The 13,155-nt window shown below is 49.1% G+C and overlaps 6 protein-coding genes across 6 annotated transcripts; 3 read left to right on the top strand and 3 right to left on the bottom strand.

Annotated features, from left to right (window-relative positions):
- Positions 1-1,229: 1,229 nt before the first annotated feature.
- Positions 1,230-1,525, top strand: N7455_006983 (uncharacterized protein; the record flags this gene model as incomplete). Its single annotated transcript, XM_065605475.1, is given in 2 exon segments — positions 1,230-1,259; positions 1,271-1,525. The coding sequence occupies 2 exon segments, from the start codon at positions 1,230-1,232 to the stop codon at positions 1,523-1,525; spliced, it is 285 nt and encodes a 94-aa protein (XP_065461329.1).
- A 9-nt stretch (positions 1,526-1,534) lies between these two features.
- N7455_006982 (uncharacterized protein) lies at positions 1,535-1,930 on the bottom strand (the record flags this gene model as incomplete). The annotated part of the gene is made up of 1 exon (XM_065605474.1): positions 1,535-1,930. One exon carries the CDS (start codon positions 1,928-1,930, stop codon positions 1,535-1,537), a length of 396 nt encoding a protein of 131 aa, XP_065461328.1.
- An 84-nt stretch (positions 1,931-2,014) lies between these two features.
- N7455_006981 (DUF4219 domain-containing protein) lies at positions 2,015-3,040 on the bottom strand (the record flags this gene model as incomplete). Its single annotated transcript, XM_065605473.1, has 1 exon — positions 2,015-3,040. The coding sequence occupies one exon, from the start codon at positions 3,038-3,040 to the stop codon at positions 2,015-2,017; it is 1,026 nt and encodes a 341-aa protein (XP_065461327.1).
- A 350-nt stretch (positions 3,041-3,390) lies between these two features.
- On the bottom strand, positions 3,391-6,185 carry N7455_006980 (beta-mannosidase; the record flags this gene model as incomplete). The annotated part of the gene is made up of 5 exons (XM_040953524.2): positions 3,391-4,173; positions 4,238-4,473; positions 4,547-4,977; positions 5,033-5,989; positions 6,055-6,185. 5 exons carry the CDS (start codon positions 6,183-6,185, stop codon positions 3,391-3,393), a joined length of 2,538 nt encoding a protein of 845 aa, XP_040815972.2.
- Positions 6,186-9,463: 3,278 nt separating this feature from the next.
- N7455_006979 (uncharacterized protein) lies at positions 9,464-10,239 on the top strand (the record flags this gene model as incomplete). The annotated part of the gene is made up of 5 exons (XM_040953573.2): positions 9,464-9,621; positions 9,683-9,711; positions 9,767-9,893; positions 9,951-10,078; positions 10,139-10,239. 5 exons carry the CDS (start codon positions 9,464-9,466, stop codon positions 10,237-10,239), a joined length of 543 nt encoding a protein of 180 aa, XP_040816091.1.
- Positions 10,240-11,107: 868 nt separating this feature from the next.
- On the top strand, positions 11,108-12,881 carry N7455_006978 (myo-inositol transporter; the record flags this gene model as incomplete). Its single annotated transcript, XM_040953717.2, has 4 exons — positions 11,108-11,294; positions 11,356-11,661; positions 11,714-12,552; positions 12,606-12,881. The coding sequence occupies 4 exons, from the start codon at positions 11,108-11,110 to the stop codon at positions 12,879-12,881; spliced, it is 1,608 nt and encodes a 535-aa protein (XP_040815971.1).
- Between the last annotated feature and the right edge of the window lie 274 nt (positions 12,882-13,155).

The following is a 13,155-nucleotide window of genomic DNA, read 5'->3' as shown; positions in this document are numbered from 1 at the left end:
TTTCGTGATAGTCGATGCCATGTTTCTGCCGATATCCTTTAATCACCAATCGCGCTTTGCGCGTTCCGTTGACTTTAGTCTTGAAGACCTATTTACAGCCAATCACATGATCTCCGGCGGGAACGTCCTCTCGTCGAACCTTTTCCCATATTCCGTGTTCGAGAAGCGACGCATATTCTTTCTGGATGGCAGCCCACCATTCCAGCTGATCTGAACCCGACACAGCTTCCCGAAAGGCCACCGGGTCGACTTACCTGGCCGGTGCGGGATTCAATGTGCCTGTCGAGTATACCTTGCCTAATGACTCTAGAAGACGCCGTGAAGGTCGTCTTCTGCGGCCATAGATGGAATAGCCGAGGTCCTATGTGGACTCTGCTTCCTGTTCAGTTGGATTGACCGGTGGAGGTATTTCCTCCCTATGCTGAGACGGCGTTTTCTCTTGCTCGGATGAAAAGGGCAAAGGCGATACCGGTGGTGTCGGCAGCCCATTAGCCAAGGAGGGTACTAACGGAAAGACCGATGATGGAGGAGCGTTGTCCGGGAGGTCGTTGCCTGATTCCCCCTCGATAAGTGGCGCCACAGGGGTCCTCTCATCGAACTCGACATCATGGGAAAAGACGGTCTTTCCGGAATGGATCTCATACAGTTTGTACTGATTCGGCTCATAGTAACCTAGTAATCGGCACTCGGACGACCTGGGTCCGAGCTTTGCTCGATGCTCTTTGGGAATCAATACCTATGCGCGGGAGCCGATCCGTCGCAGATGCAACAACGAGGGCGGCTTCCCGTACAATATTTCGAACGGTGTCTTCTTCTGTAAAATCGATACTGGTACGCGCAGCTTTAGGTAGACCACCGTGTCCACAAGCTCGGTCTACCAGGAAGGAGAAAGTTTCGTATCGGATAGGAGCGTGTTGATCCGCTCCCGGATAGTGCGATTCGTGCGTTCGGCTAAACCATTCTGCCCTTTGCAGTATAGCGGCGAGGTGTCGAACTCAACTCCCTGGCTCTCGAGGTGTGTTCCGATCGGCAGGTATTCTCTCCCATTGTCGGTGAGGAACCTCTTGATCTGGGCGCCGAACTGTCGGTGCACCCAGGCCTCAAACTGTTGGAACTTCTGGAGCGCTTCATGCTTCTATCTCATGGCATATACCCACGAGCCGCGAGAATAATCGTCAGTAAAGGTGATCACGTACCTGGAGCCATCTTGGGCGATCGGCATCTCCATAATGTCCGAATGGATCATTTCAAAGATTCTCGTTAAATGCAGACGTGGCCGTCTTACACGGGAGTTCCTCTTCTGATGCTGCTTACCCGACATACACGCTGGGCACTGCGGCGTTGCCAGCAGCTGCGCCTGCGTCAGCGGTCGGTACGGAGTGCCGGTCTACCGGAGGACCACCCTCAAGTCTCCCCGGTTCAGATGTCCCATCCGAGCGTACCATATCGCTTCGGAGGCCTAGTCCACTCCTTTGCACGCATCTTCTTCGAGTATCACAGCTTCACCACCGAGTTCAGAGGTTGACGTTGCGCATTATGCGTCACTTGACTCCTGAGGGTCGTCGACGTCCATAGCCACCGACTGCGGTTCCAGGGAATCTGCATAGCCACGGGTCGCCGGCGCCCTCGCCAGTTGGACTCGCTCTCGAGATCTTCTGCTCACATGGCACCGCAGGATCAACAGATCCTCCTCCGCATAGTAGGCAGTCCCCACGGTCCGTCCTCGGCGTTGCACAAAGACGTTCTGCGGGTGCGCCGCCACCGAGTAGCGGTCTCGCAATAATTTCGGCACGCTGATCAGGTTCATCCCGACGCGTGGCGCGAAGTATACATTCTTTAATACCAGGGGTTGGTTGAACTTCCCCCGGAGCGTGAGCTTCACCGTACCAATCCCTTCGGCTTCCACTGGATCACCCGCCGTGTCCAACATCTCGCGGTGGGGCCGCAGACTGCTGAAGCAGCTCCGGTCCCAACAGATGTGGCTGGTGGCGGCCGAGTCCAGGATCCACCGGGGTTACGGTGCGTGGGTATAGAGGGTCGTCACCCTCGCCCTCACGATATTGATCCTCGGTCTCTTGGAAGTCGGCGGGCCCTGCCGATCTTCTCTCTGGCTTGACGGTATATTATGCATGTTGTTTCTTGGTGAGCCGGAAGCACTCCGTTCGGCCTTCAGGGCATAGTCCCTAGGCGGGTGTGTTTCGCGCTGTTTCTTCCAGCACTCCGCGACCACATGGCCGCGCTTCTTGCAGTAGGTACATTTCTTGGGATTTCTCTGCACTGCATTGATTGACGGCCCTAGGACTCCCTGCGGGGGCACGGGAGACTCCTTTCGTCGGACCGTCTGCTCGGCGTTGGACAGCCGATTTCCGATCGTAGTCGGGTTGACCGGATCCTTGTCATTCTGGATCGCATCCACAACCAGGATGTATTCCGGTCCGATCTGCGTGAGCAGAATCGCAATATGTGTCTTGTCACCGATTGATCCTGGAGCGATGGCATTCAATCGATATACGAGCAGCCGTACGCGATCAACAAAATCACGCGCACTGGCGCATCGTTCGCCGGTTGTCTCGCGAAGTTGAGCAAACAGTTCGCAGAAGGTGGCGAGTTCTATACGCCGGTACCGTTCTTCAAGTTCATTCCAGAGGTCACGAGATGTCTCTAGTCCCGCGATATGAATGCTGATGTGGGGGGACAGGTACCGGAAGATGGTGTGGTAGGCCTCGGCTTCGCGGCGCGACCATTCACGGTGGCGCTCGAATGCCTGGACCTCCACTTCGAGGCGCGCTTCAATGGCTCGCTGCCTCACCGCCCCATTGAGGTGGGGCTCCACCAAGGGGTGGATGTCCGCCGTAATAGGTTTGGCGTACTTGAATAGACAGTCGGGACGCTGAAGGTCGCCCGACACGACATCCCAGACCTGCCTGGCTTTGAGGTAGGAGGTCATGAGACGTTTCCAGGTCGCGAAGTTATCGCTTCCCGTCAGAGGTTCGATGGCCGTGACGGCTCGGTCAGGAGAGTCATGGACCAGAGCAGACATAGTGATGATTGCGAAAGCGGGGTAGATATATAATCAAGATTGATGAGATGATTCTCAGATGAGTAGAGACGGCACCCGAGATTATGCTCTCGGGCTCATAACCTGTTGTAGTTCAAAGATATGGATTGAGTTGTTATTTCAGAGGGATACATGAGCCTATATATACAACAATTAGCCAAGTTGATTTCCAATCAACTTGGTCGTCTGTATTGACACTTCGGAGCTAATTCCGACGGTGCGGCTTGGTTCCTGATCTGCACCAGCCTCATATCACAACACATCTCACAACTAGAAAACTGGAAACTTCCATTATATCACAGCCCTTGTTTTTTAAAAATGGTTGAAAAGATCTACTGACCCAAATAACGATAGCCCAACGGTGGGTCACTGTCACTTAGCCCCGTAATCTCCACCACCTGCTCATCGCCCGGAACAATATCTATAGCGCTGTCGCTGATCCGCACATTCGCCCGCTCTTCGAAGACAAGACATTTCACCGGCTTCTGTGAGCTGATTACTAGGAGTTGCTTTCCGGCTGAACCTCCTGGCTGTGGCCTCACTTCCAGTCCGCGATCAGGAAAGTCGAGGTACTTGAGCGGCTGTGGCCAGTCAACGTCCCTGGACACAATCTGGCCATCTATCCATAGCCGCGCGGCCAGAATGTGTGTCTCGGGCTCGGCGACATGGTCAATGATCCCACTTGTGATGTCGGTACTACCATTGGCTGCAATGGTGACGTTCTCAAAGATCGCCGGGGCGCTAAGGTCCTTACCGGTCTCCACAGATAAGAATCGTAGCTCGACAGTCCCCTTCACCACGGACTGTCGGCTGCTAGCAACCCACACCTGATAGGGGCTCTGTTTGGCTGGTTCTGCGTGCACCACACTCCAGTCGTGGTGTGCGCGTTGTACACCGACCGTTACGGGCTGCATCACTCGCTTAACTGTGTAATATGCGGGTTTGGGCTGCAGGAAGTAGTCCACAATTGCCCACGAGATTGTGGGCCAGCAGTCATTTAACTGCCATAGAAGCGCTCCGCCACATTTTCGATCATCACCCCATTGGCGGCGCCATCCACGATATCCGAACATCATCGTCTCTGCCTGGATTACCTGTGTGAGGTAGATATATGTCTAAGTAGAGTGTGAGTAATCTTTTCTTCCTTTACACTTCAGTCGACCGCGATAAACAACATACCTCTAGATCAGTAGACATGCGCAGGTTCTCCACTAGGTAAGTCGCCAATCGCCTCTCGTGTCCATCGGCCTTGTTATGGAAGTCCATAACTTGGGACTGTGGGTGCTTGTCTTTCTCGTTTTCCACGAAGTATTCGATTGTCGACATATGCGGGAAGCCTATCATCCCAAACTCGCTGTTAAAGCGGCCTCCCATGGTGTCAAAGATCTGATATTTCTCCTGCGTTCCATGCCACACTATAGAGCCGTCAGTCACAATGATCAATTAGAAATCCTATTGGAATTCTCTGCGGGGATTGAATTGGCTGACCATTCCATTGATGTATATCTCCCACAGTAGGGTCACTTGACACCTTTCCATCACCCCATGGACTTCCCGGATGGTAGAAAGTACTCGGCGAGTACTCGGATACCACTTCTGGTAGTAGCTTTTCGTAGATGTAGCGTGCTGGGAAGTCCGACTTTAACCAGCTGTCCGGGTCCTTATCTTCGTAGTTGTAAGTTAGTCCCTTCTCCTCCTGGACTTGATAATCTTCATTGTTGCCAACGTAGATAACTATTGAAGGCCGGTGTCTCAATCGGCGGATGTTGAAGACTGTCTCCTGTCGTACAGACTCTAGTAGCTCAGGCCACACTGGGTAGTTGCCGCAACCGAACATAAAGTCTTGCCATACTAGCACGCCAAGCTCATCGCAAGCGTCATAGAAAGCATTGTCTTCGTAGATTCCACCGCCCCATACTCTGTTTCAAATTATTGTTAGCCGCCGTCTAATAAGGAAGTTCTGCTCTAACATACCTAGTCATCACCTGGCCACCCGCCACCATTAACTCGATCCATTTCCGGTATCGCTCTGCGCTGACACTAGGAAGGAGGTTATCGGCAGGGATCCAGCAGGAACCCCCACAGAAAATATCTATTCCATTGATTCGGAAAAAGAATGACTTCCCATGCTTATCCGGCTGCTGAATGACTTCCGCGGACCGAATGCCGAATTTCTTAGACACATTGTGTAGCTCGTTTCCATCGTGTAAGAGTGACACAGACACTCCGTACAAGGTCTGAGAGCCGTAGCCATGTGGCCACCATAATTCGGGATTGCTGACTTCAAAAATGGCTTGGGCACTTTTATCGTCGCTAACGGGGATATCCTGGCTCGCGATTTCTTGTCCACGTAGAGTCAAATGGAAGCGAGCGATATGGCCTTTCGAACTAACCGCATCAATCTTCGCAGCTGCCGTAACAGTCGCTGTTTTATGGTCAGGAGCGAGGTTTGTCTGCGGCCATAGATCCTCTAGTCGTGCAGAGTAGACTTCCAATCGCACCTCACGCCAGATACCAGCTGTCATGATGACGGGCCCCCAATCCCAACCCCAATGGTATTGAGCCTTGCGCACACCCAAGCGCGCCGGATCTCCGAAAAGGCCGACCCATTTATGATCCGGGTCCTTTTTGCGTAGCTCGGTCGCTTTGGTCTCGGCGCAATCGAATTCGATCTCTAGAACGTTTGTGCTGTTGGGTGAGCCCATGGCCTTGGTTATATCCACACGGTAGCCTAGGAACATATTGCTAGACTCGAGGATTGTCTTGCCGTTGAGCTTAACGGAGGCAAAAGTGTCCAGGCCATCGAATACCAGCGCGATGGTTGCGCCAGCAGGGATTTCCGGTCGCTGAAATTCGTGTCGATAGACCCATGCCTTCTTGTTGACCCAGCGCGCCTTGAGTTCATTAAGGCCTAGGTGGGGATCCTCGAGCCTACATAATAAAGAAATGTCAGCCGATGTCATATTCCAACATTGTATGGTGGTGGGGTCCCCAACTTTTTGTTTGCAATTAGATCCTGCTGCACAGTGGAAGGGACTACTGCCACAGGCATCCATGCATCTACTGTCTCATCGTCTCGGTCTTTGAATGTCCATTGCGTGGACAGGACTTGCTTGGAAAAAGCCATATTCGTGGTTCAAATATAAGACAAGTTTCGTGTTGGTGTTTCACGGCGGATTCAGTTGGGAGGAATTTCTGAGAGAGTGGAATGAGCCAATTTATATCGGCAGTGGGCACTTGAAAGCAACTGGGACCTTTTCTGCCCAGATCAAACCCTTCAGCTGTAAATTTGCAGAGAAGAAACATGCTGAACAGCACATAATCATAGTCTTCTCGATACGATATCTTTAGAGGTTGCCAGACCACCGCTAATACCTCCTACCCCACCTGCGATGTAGATCGGCCGAAAATGTCACGCTGTGACCACTTCCATTCCGTCAAATTGCCTATTTGAGCAGACAGTGGGCGGAAGTCCGATCAAAACAGGATGTTCCGAAGAGCTCCGTCTTTTGATAAGTTTTATAGTAGTGTCCAGTTCACACCTCTTTACCAAAGTGTAGACCCTATGCCAGTCCTAGCATTTAAACGTCATCAACGAAATATAACAGCTCATAAGAATTATGCCCTTGAGATCTTGAAATTGTGCATGACAAGTCCGAAGATTGAGAACATGATTCAACGCATGTCTGCCAACTTGGCAATTTGAGCTCCTTAGGCCTGGTCTTAAGGACTTCCTCAAACACTAGAAAGCCGATTCAACGATTGAATCTTTTTGCAAGCCTAGTCGACCAAAGTTCAGAACGGCCCTCAAATTGAGACGATGTTTATCCCTCTGGGCGAATTCCCCGCCTACAATAGACAACATATATCCGGGAATATTGATTCAGCCCTCTCACAGATATAATAATCAAGTACTTTTCTGTATGAAGGTATTCAGCTTTTTAGCCCAAACCTACCCCTGATATTTCACCAATACTTCAAAATATGTTATATGTATTTATGTGTAATGGTATAATGAATTATATCTAGTTTATTTCTTTATTATAGTGTATTTTCATATAGTATTTCGAGTGGTAGTTACAAGTTTACCAATGATTTTTGAGAACCTCAAGTGGGTATGTTGATATATATATTGATAAATACTGGATACACACCTAACATATAATCGCCCCTTCCTTACACCATTTACCATTACTTGACTATAATCAAAGTTCCTTCTCTATTCATATTATAGCTCGTTCCCTTGAGAACTGATCGACAACTCCTTCCCAGCTAGACAATGACGCTCACATAAAAATAATTGAAACTGTCGCCTGTGGGATTCTTGCGGTCAAATACTTACAAAACTCAGTCTACCCCAGCTGGCCTTCTTCAAGCTTCTCAATATATTGAAGAGGAGCGCGCACCTCATTATAACCCAAGCATTTTTATCCCATGCAACTCCATGTGATTCTCGTCAACAGATATCAAGTGGCTACTAAACTTGGGTGGGGTGCCAGCTCCATAGTTTGGGTGGCCAAAGACCCTCCCCTTCAGAGCCATCCAATCTAGCCAAACGAATTTCGAGCCCTGGAGGTTATCATTGGAGCCAGTTAGGACTACAATATTGATATATAGAATCTAGGTGCATTGGTAAGGATCAATCATTTCAGTTGCTATCCTAGGTATTTTAACAATTTGACTAGATCTAGTAATTACTTTAGAGGACCGACCCAGTTGATTATTCAATATCCTCATCAGATTCATCTTGGAATAAATTATCTCCTTGCTCGGCCCTCCACCAAAGGATATGCTTAGGTGTGGAAGCCAAAGCTCGCGATATTTCAATGACGATGGTACTTCGCTTGCAAATATGCCAGCGGCTAAAGGTTTGTCTTGCTAATCATCAAACAGGCCAGTTTAAGTTTCCCGATCTAATTCCGAACCAGCGAGGATCTGAAAAAGGCTTATGTTCATCGAAGGGGACGAGAAGCAGATGATTTTGGGTTTTATCTCGAGACTGCTGCGATAGCAGACAGAGGATCGAGGAACTTCTCTCTGGTCCCTGGCTTCAAGCATGGTTGCGCGTCAGCAGAAGTAAATGAAATGTTATTAGGGTGGGAAGAATCAGTGCAATGAATTCATATGTAGGAGCAGTATTAGATTCCATGGGCTCGTTTTTCGTCCAAAAGTCCCACATCTGCTCACAACCAATCATGAACTTATATATCTCCCTTCCTAGGCCCTCCCTGTCTCAGATAGCTTCAGATCAAAAATAACTAAAAACTGCGTTGTACGGTATTGCCAACGATATTGACCCCACCGTGGGTGTAGAAAAATAAGAATGGTGCAAAGGAGTAAACAGTTTTGTAATTGGTATCACACCATCTTCTTTTGTTGACAGCTGGACTAGCTACGGAGTAGAGGGAGTCGACTTTGGTATGTATAAAATCAACACTCGTGGTTCTTTACGGCCTATCAATAGTGTACGACAAAAGAGGTCGCATGGAACCTCAAGCACAGCCCTTCTCGGTCTAGCCAGCCGTCGTCGAGTTCCCAGCGTTTGGTTGCAGCTGGAATTGCTCTGTTGAAATTCCCCGTTTTTCTTTCATTATAGTCTTTTATTGCAGGATCATATATAGAAGAGGACACGCATATTGACCTAGAAGGTATAAATTAACGTTCTTATGCTATCTACATATGTGGGTAAGACACTAGGGGGACAAAATTCAAAACGCCGGGTTATCCATGGATGCCTACAGTTGTATTACGTAAAGTTGCCTATTTGAGTCCACCGTGGACGGAAGTCCGATCGAAACAGGTAATTCCAAGAAACTCCGCTCAAGTGTGGATCCGGTTGACCTTAGAATCTTCTAAAGATGACAATTCGGAATAGTACATGTATTGATCTAGGTACGGAGTATGGAGTACTATTTGACTTAACGTCTTCTATCTTTTGTAGTCTCACAGACATCCTCCTCAAGTCCATCTTTGGGTCCCCTTGTTGTCTACTTGTTCAATTGTGAAGCAACATCATCTCCTTCAAGCTAGATTTCAAGGTTTGAGACTAGTATAGGATCTGAAACTACATCCATATTAATATAGAAAGGTCCGCACACCGAACAAGAAGAAAAATGGGGTTGTGTCCTTATATTTTCCACGTTCACAGAGAACGCAAATGAACTCTTCAATTTACTACGAAGCAACTCCTGAAACAAGATGATCATTTCCAATTTTCACACGGGAAAGAGAAAGCAATTCAATCATACCATTCTTATTGCTCCAGATGTCAAACTGCGCACAGCATCCACAAATGTCAAATCACTATTATAAAAGGAAGTCGCTGACCTCGAAATTTTGGAAACATCACAAATCTACCAACCAAACCAACCAGCAAACAATTCATTCTTTTTGACTTTTTGCAAGATGCAGCTCCTCTCCATTTTTTCGACTTTGGCTTTCGTGTCTTCGGTGATCGCAGCTGATCGGGGCAGCTATACTGTTGCTGGGCTCGGAGCTCGCAAGCAGGAGATCGTGAATGCTGGTGGCAACACTCGTGACTTGGCTATTTCGATGCTGGAGACGTGAGTTTACTTCTCTGGTCTCCGTGTCTCCGTGCCTGATACCCCTGCTAACTAGTACTAGCGATACCATGACCACCGATTACACTTACGGTATGTCCAAATGTTAGCCGGCGAAACTAGTAACAATGCTAACATTCGTGCTTAGGTGATGGAAAGTCAGGCGACGGCACCAACTTCGGCATTTTCAAGCAGAATTGGTTCATCCTGAGACACTCTGCATCTGAATTCCTGGACCAAAGCGTCGGCGATGTCTCTAATGGTGCCATCCTCAAGTAAGTTCTGGTGTGATTTATAGGCCGGGATATGTTTGGCTAATGCTCGATCGCTAGTTCGGATCTGAAGAAGGACATCCAAGCTCGCCACGAGGGCGAGGAGCACTACGGGTATGAGAAATGGTTTAGTGGCCACCGCAACGGAGAATCTGGTCTGAACAACCCCGGCACCCAGGATATCAAGAGTGAGTTTTGTCTGATATCATCCCCTGGTTCACGGACCGCGCGGCTGACTTTATCGACAGACTACATGGATGGCGTGGCTTGGATTCAGCAGCAGATTGAGAGCGATGAGAAGTACCAGAGCGACGATACTCGCTTCTACGCTAGTGTTGTGGCCATCTAGACACAATGGTGGAGATCCTGTGGCGGACAGCCAATTACACGTACCGGAATAAGGCTTTCCGCTGTATACTACAGGGTGTGCTTCGCGCACCTCCCTTGAGACCGTTGACATTCTTTTCATTCACCCACCCGGGCGAAATTGTATTTACACTCCTGTTATCTGAGCCTTAGTTGTGGAGTTTTCACACGAATACACTCATTTAACAAAACTTTATAGTTCCTAGTGTGGGCTCACATTGGGTTAACTACCTACATATATTTGGTCCCATGTAACTGCATACGTCATGCTTGATTTTGGCATCGGAAACGGGGCTTCCCGTCCCCTCGGCCGTACTTGATTGAGCTGATTATTCTACGGGGTCAATACCAGTGCCTTCAGCACCCAAGCGGCTAGGCTGAGTACGGGCGATAGGTTTAAACTTCGTTTTAAATAGCGGGGGAATGGCGGGGAATATGACGATGGGCACAAGTCCCGAGAATCCCGTCTCGTTGGGGAAGTATTCCCCGGCTGTTGTGATGACTTTACTTGGCGATCACCTCCAAATATCTCGTTTTTGCCACCGCCCTTCCCAAATACGCCTGATTCCCCGCAAGTGGTATCCCTGTCAATCCAATGGGGAGCATCATGTACCCCCACCTCCCCCCGTGGGGAAATGTACCCGCGTGGGGAAATAGCCTTTCCCAGTCAAAGGTCGATCGCTCTGGAATCCACCACGGTAAGCTGGATTGCTGCATTGTCGATTGGCATACGGCTATAAAACACACCTCAATGACCTGTGAAGGACCTTCCTGTTGACTCCTACATCTTCTATCCCCAGAAGTGCCTGCACTATTGTTTGAAATTCCTCACATTAACATTCACAACGAACATGAGCCCGAAGAACGAAGAAGAGCATTTGGAGGATATATCCAAGGATTCCGTCGAGCAGATCGAGGATGCTGAACCTGAAGACTATGTTAAAGTCCAGTCCGACCTCAGCGGCATTGAGGCAACAGCTGCCTCCAAGACAGCTTGGTTGATCTCCATTGTCGTTTCCATCGGCGGTCTCTTATTTGGTATGTTATCCATGTAATCGTCCACGGGTGAGAGGTCATTAACTAATGATGCATTATCTAGGCTACGACACGGGCTATATCTCCGCCGTTCTTGTCACAATCGGATCATCGCTCGGCCATGTCCTTACCTCAAGTGAACAGGAAATGGTAACATCCCTCACAAGCGGAGGCGCTCTGGTTGGTGCGGTTGGAGCTGGTCTCACTGCCGATCGATTTGGTCGTCGTTGGCCCATCTGGGGCGCCTGTCTGGTCTTCGTGATTGGAACTATCCTCCAGACATCCGCCTTTTCCGTGGCCCAATTTGCGACTGGAAGATTTGTTGTGGGGCTTGGGGTAGGAAGCGTATCTATGATTGTTCCTCTCTATAGTAAGTGTCTGTCTTCCCCTGTGACAGTCTCGATGGGCTCACCTATCCACAGTTGGTGAGTTGGCGCCTGCACAATACCGCGGCCGCATGGTTGCGTTCAACAACATGAGTGTCACCTTCGGTCAACTCCTTGCAAGCGCCTTGGGTGCGGGCTTTGCTACTGTAAAAGGCGAAGGGTGGCGAGCGACCGTTGGTATTGGATCTGCCCCAGCTCTTGCGCTCGCTGGGTTACTGTTTTTCTGCCCAGAGTCACCTCGACAGCTAGTTGCTCATGGAAAGCATGAAGCAGCCGACGCTGTTCTTCTAAGGATATACCCGAAGTCGACTGTTGAGCAACGGCAGGCTAAAATGAGATCAATTGAGCTATCCCTACAAGAAGTGACTCAAGCGATGAGCAAGGAATCCCTTTGGGTCACCTTTAAGCGAATTTTCACTACACCTTCCACCGGTCGTGCAGTTCTAACCGCCTGCATGATCATGGCAATTAGTCAACTTGGAGGATTCAACACTCTGATGTACTATGCAGCAACGCTATTTTCGATCGTCGGATTCAGCAATTCCACAGCCGTCGGCATCACAGTCTCCGCTACAAACTTTGTCTTTTCGATTGTCAATCTCGTGCTTGTGGATAGGTTTGGCCGTCGTACTCTTCTAACAGTCACCGTCCTTGGGATGTCTATCTGCATGATCGTCGCTGTCATTGCGTTTAGATATATCCCCATAGATACTGAGACACTGGTTGTGGAGAGTAACAATGTCGGCTGGCCTGGCACCCTGGTCCTCGTCGCGATTATTTGCTACGTCGCTTGCTATTCATCCGGAGTTGCAACCATTGCTTGGATTGGCACTGAGCTGATTCCTCTCGAAGTTCGAGCAATGGGAACTATGCTAGTATGTCCACCCCATTCCGTGTTCTTAATACACATGCTAACTAGCCGGAATAGAACACCGTCACATGCTGGAGTACGAATATCATCATTTCATCAACTTTCCTTTCCATGATGAAGAGTTGGACTCCAAGTGGTGCTTTTGGCTTCTATGCCGGAATCTGCTTCTTTGGTTGGGTTTTCGTGGTCCTGTTTTACCCTGAGTGCAAAGGGATGCCGTTGGAGGCTATTCGAGAAGTTTTCAGCACAGGATTTGGGGTCAAGTATTCCAAGAAGTGGCAGAAAGACCACAAATACGATGCTAAGGTTCAAACAATGGTCCTGGGACATTAGATCCGAGACTGCGAAATTACCTATACCTGAATATGTACATATGGTTCGCTCAACAGCAACCTCTGCAAACCGAATTTACATTGTCTTCCTGGGGTATTTCAACTTCTATGTACTTAACAATGGATAATCGAATGATTGCAGTTAGGTGTATAATTTGCTGGACCTATGCAATGCATTCAATGTTGTCCAATGTAAACGCTCTCGGTAGATTGTTCAACAGGGTGGAAGGTAGGGAAGCTGGACAACCTCCGTCTGCCTGTTTACTGGAACAGGC

The sequence above is a fragment of the Penicillium solitum genome (genome assembly GCF_028829755.1).
Source record: "Penicillium solitum strain IBT 25940 chromosome Unknown utg000004l_segment0_segment0, whole genome shotgun sequence".
In the NCBI taxonomy this organism is placed as follows: Eukaryota; Fungi; Ascomycota; class Eurotiomycetes; order Eurotiales; family Aspergillaceae; genus Penicillium; species Penicillium solitum.
This window is presented reverse-complemented; position numbering and strand designations above follow the sequence as displayed.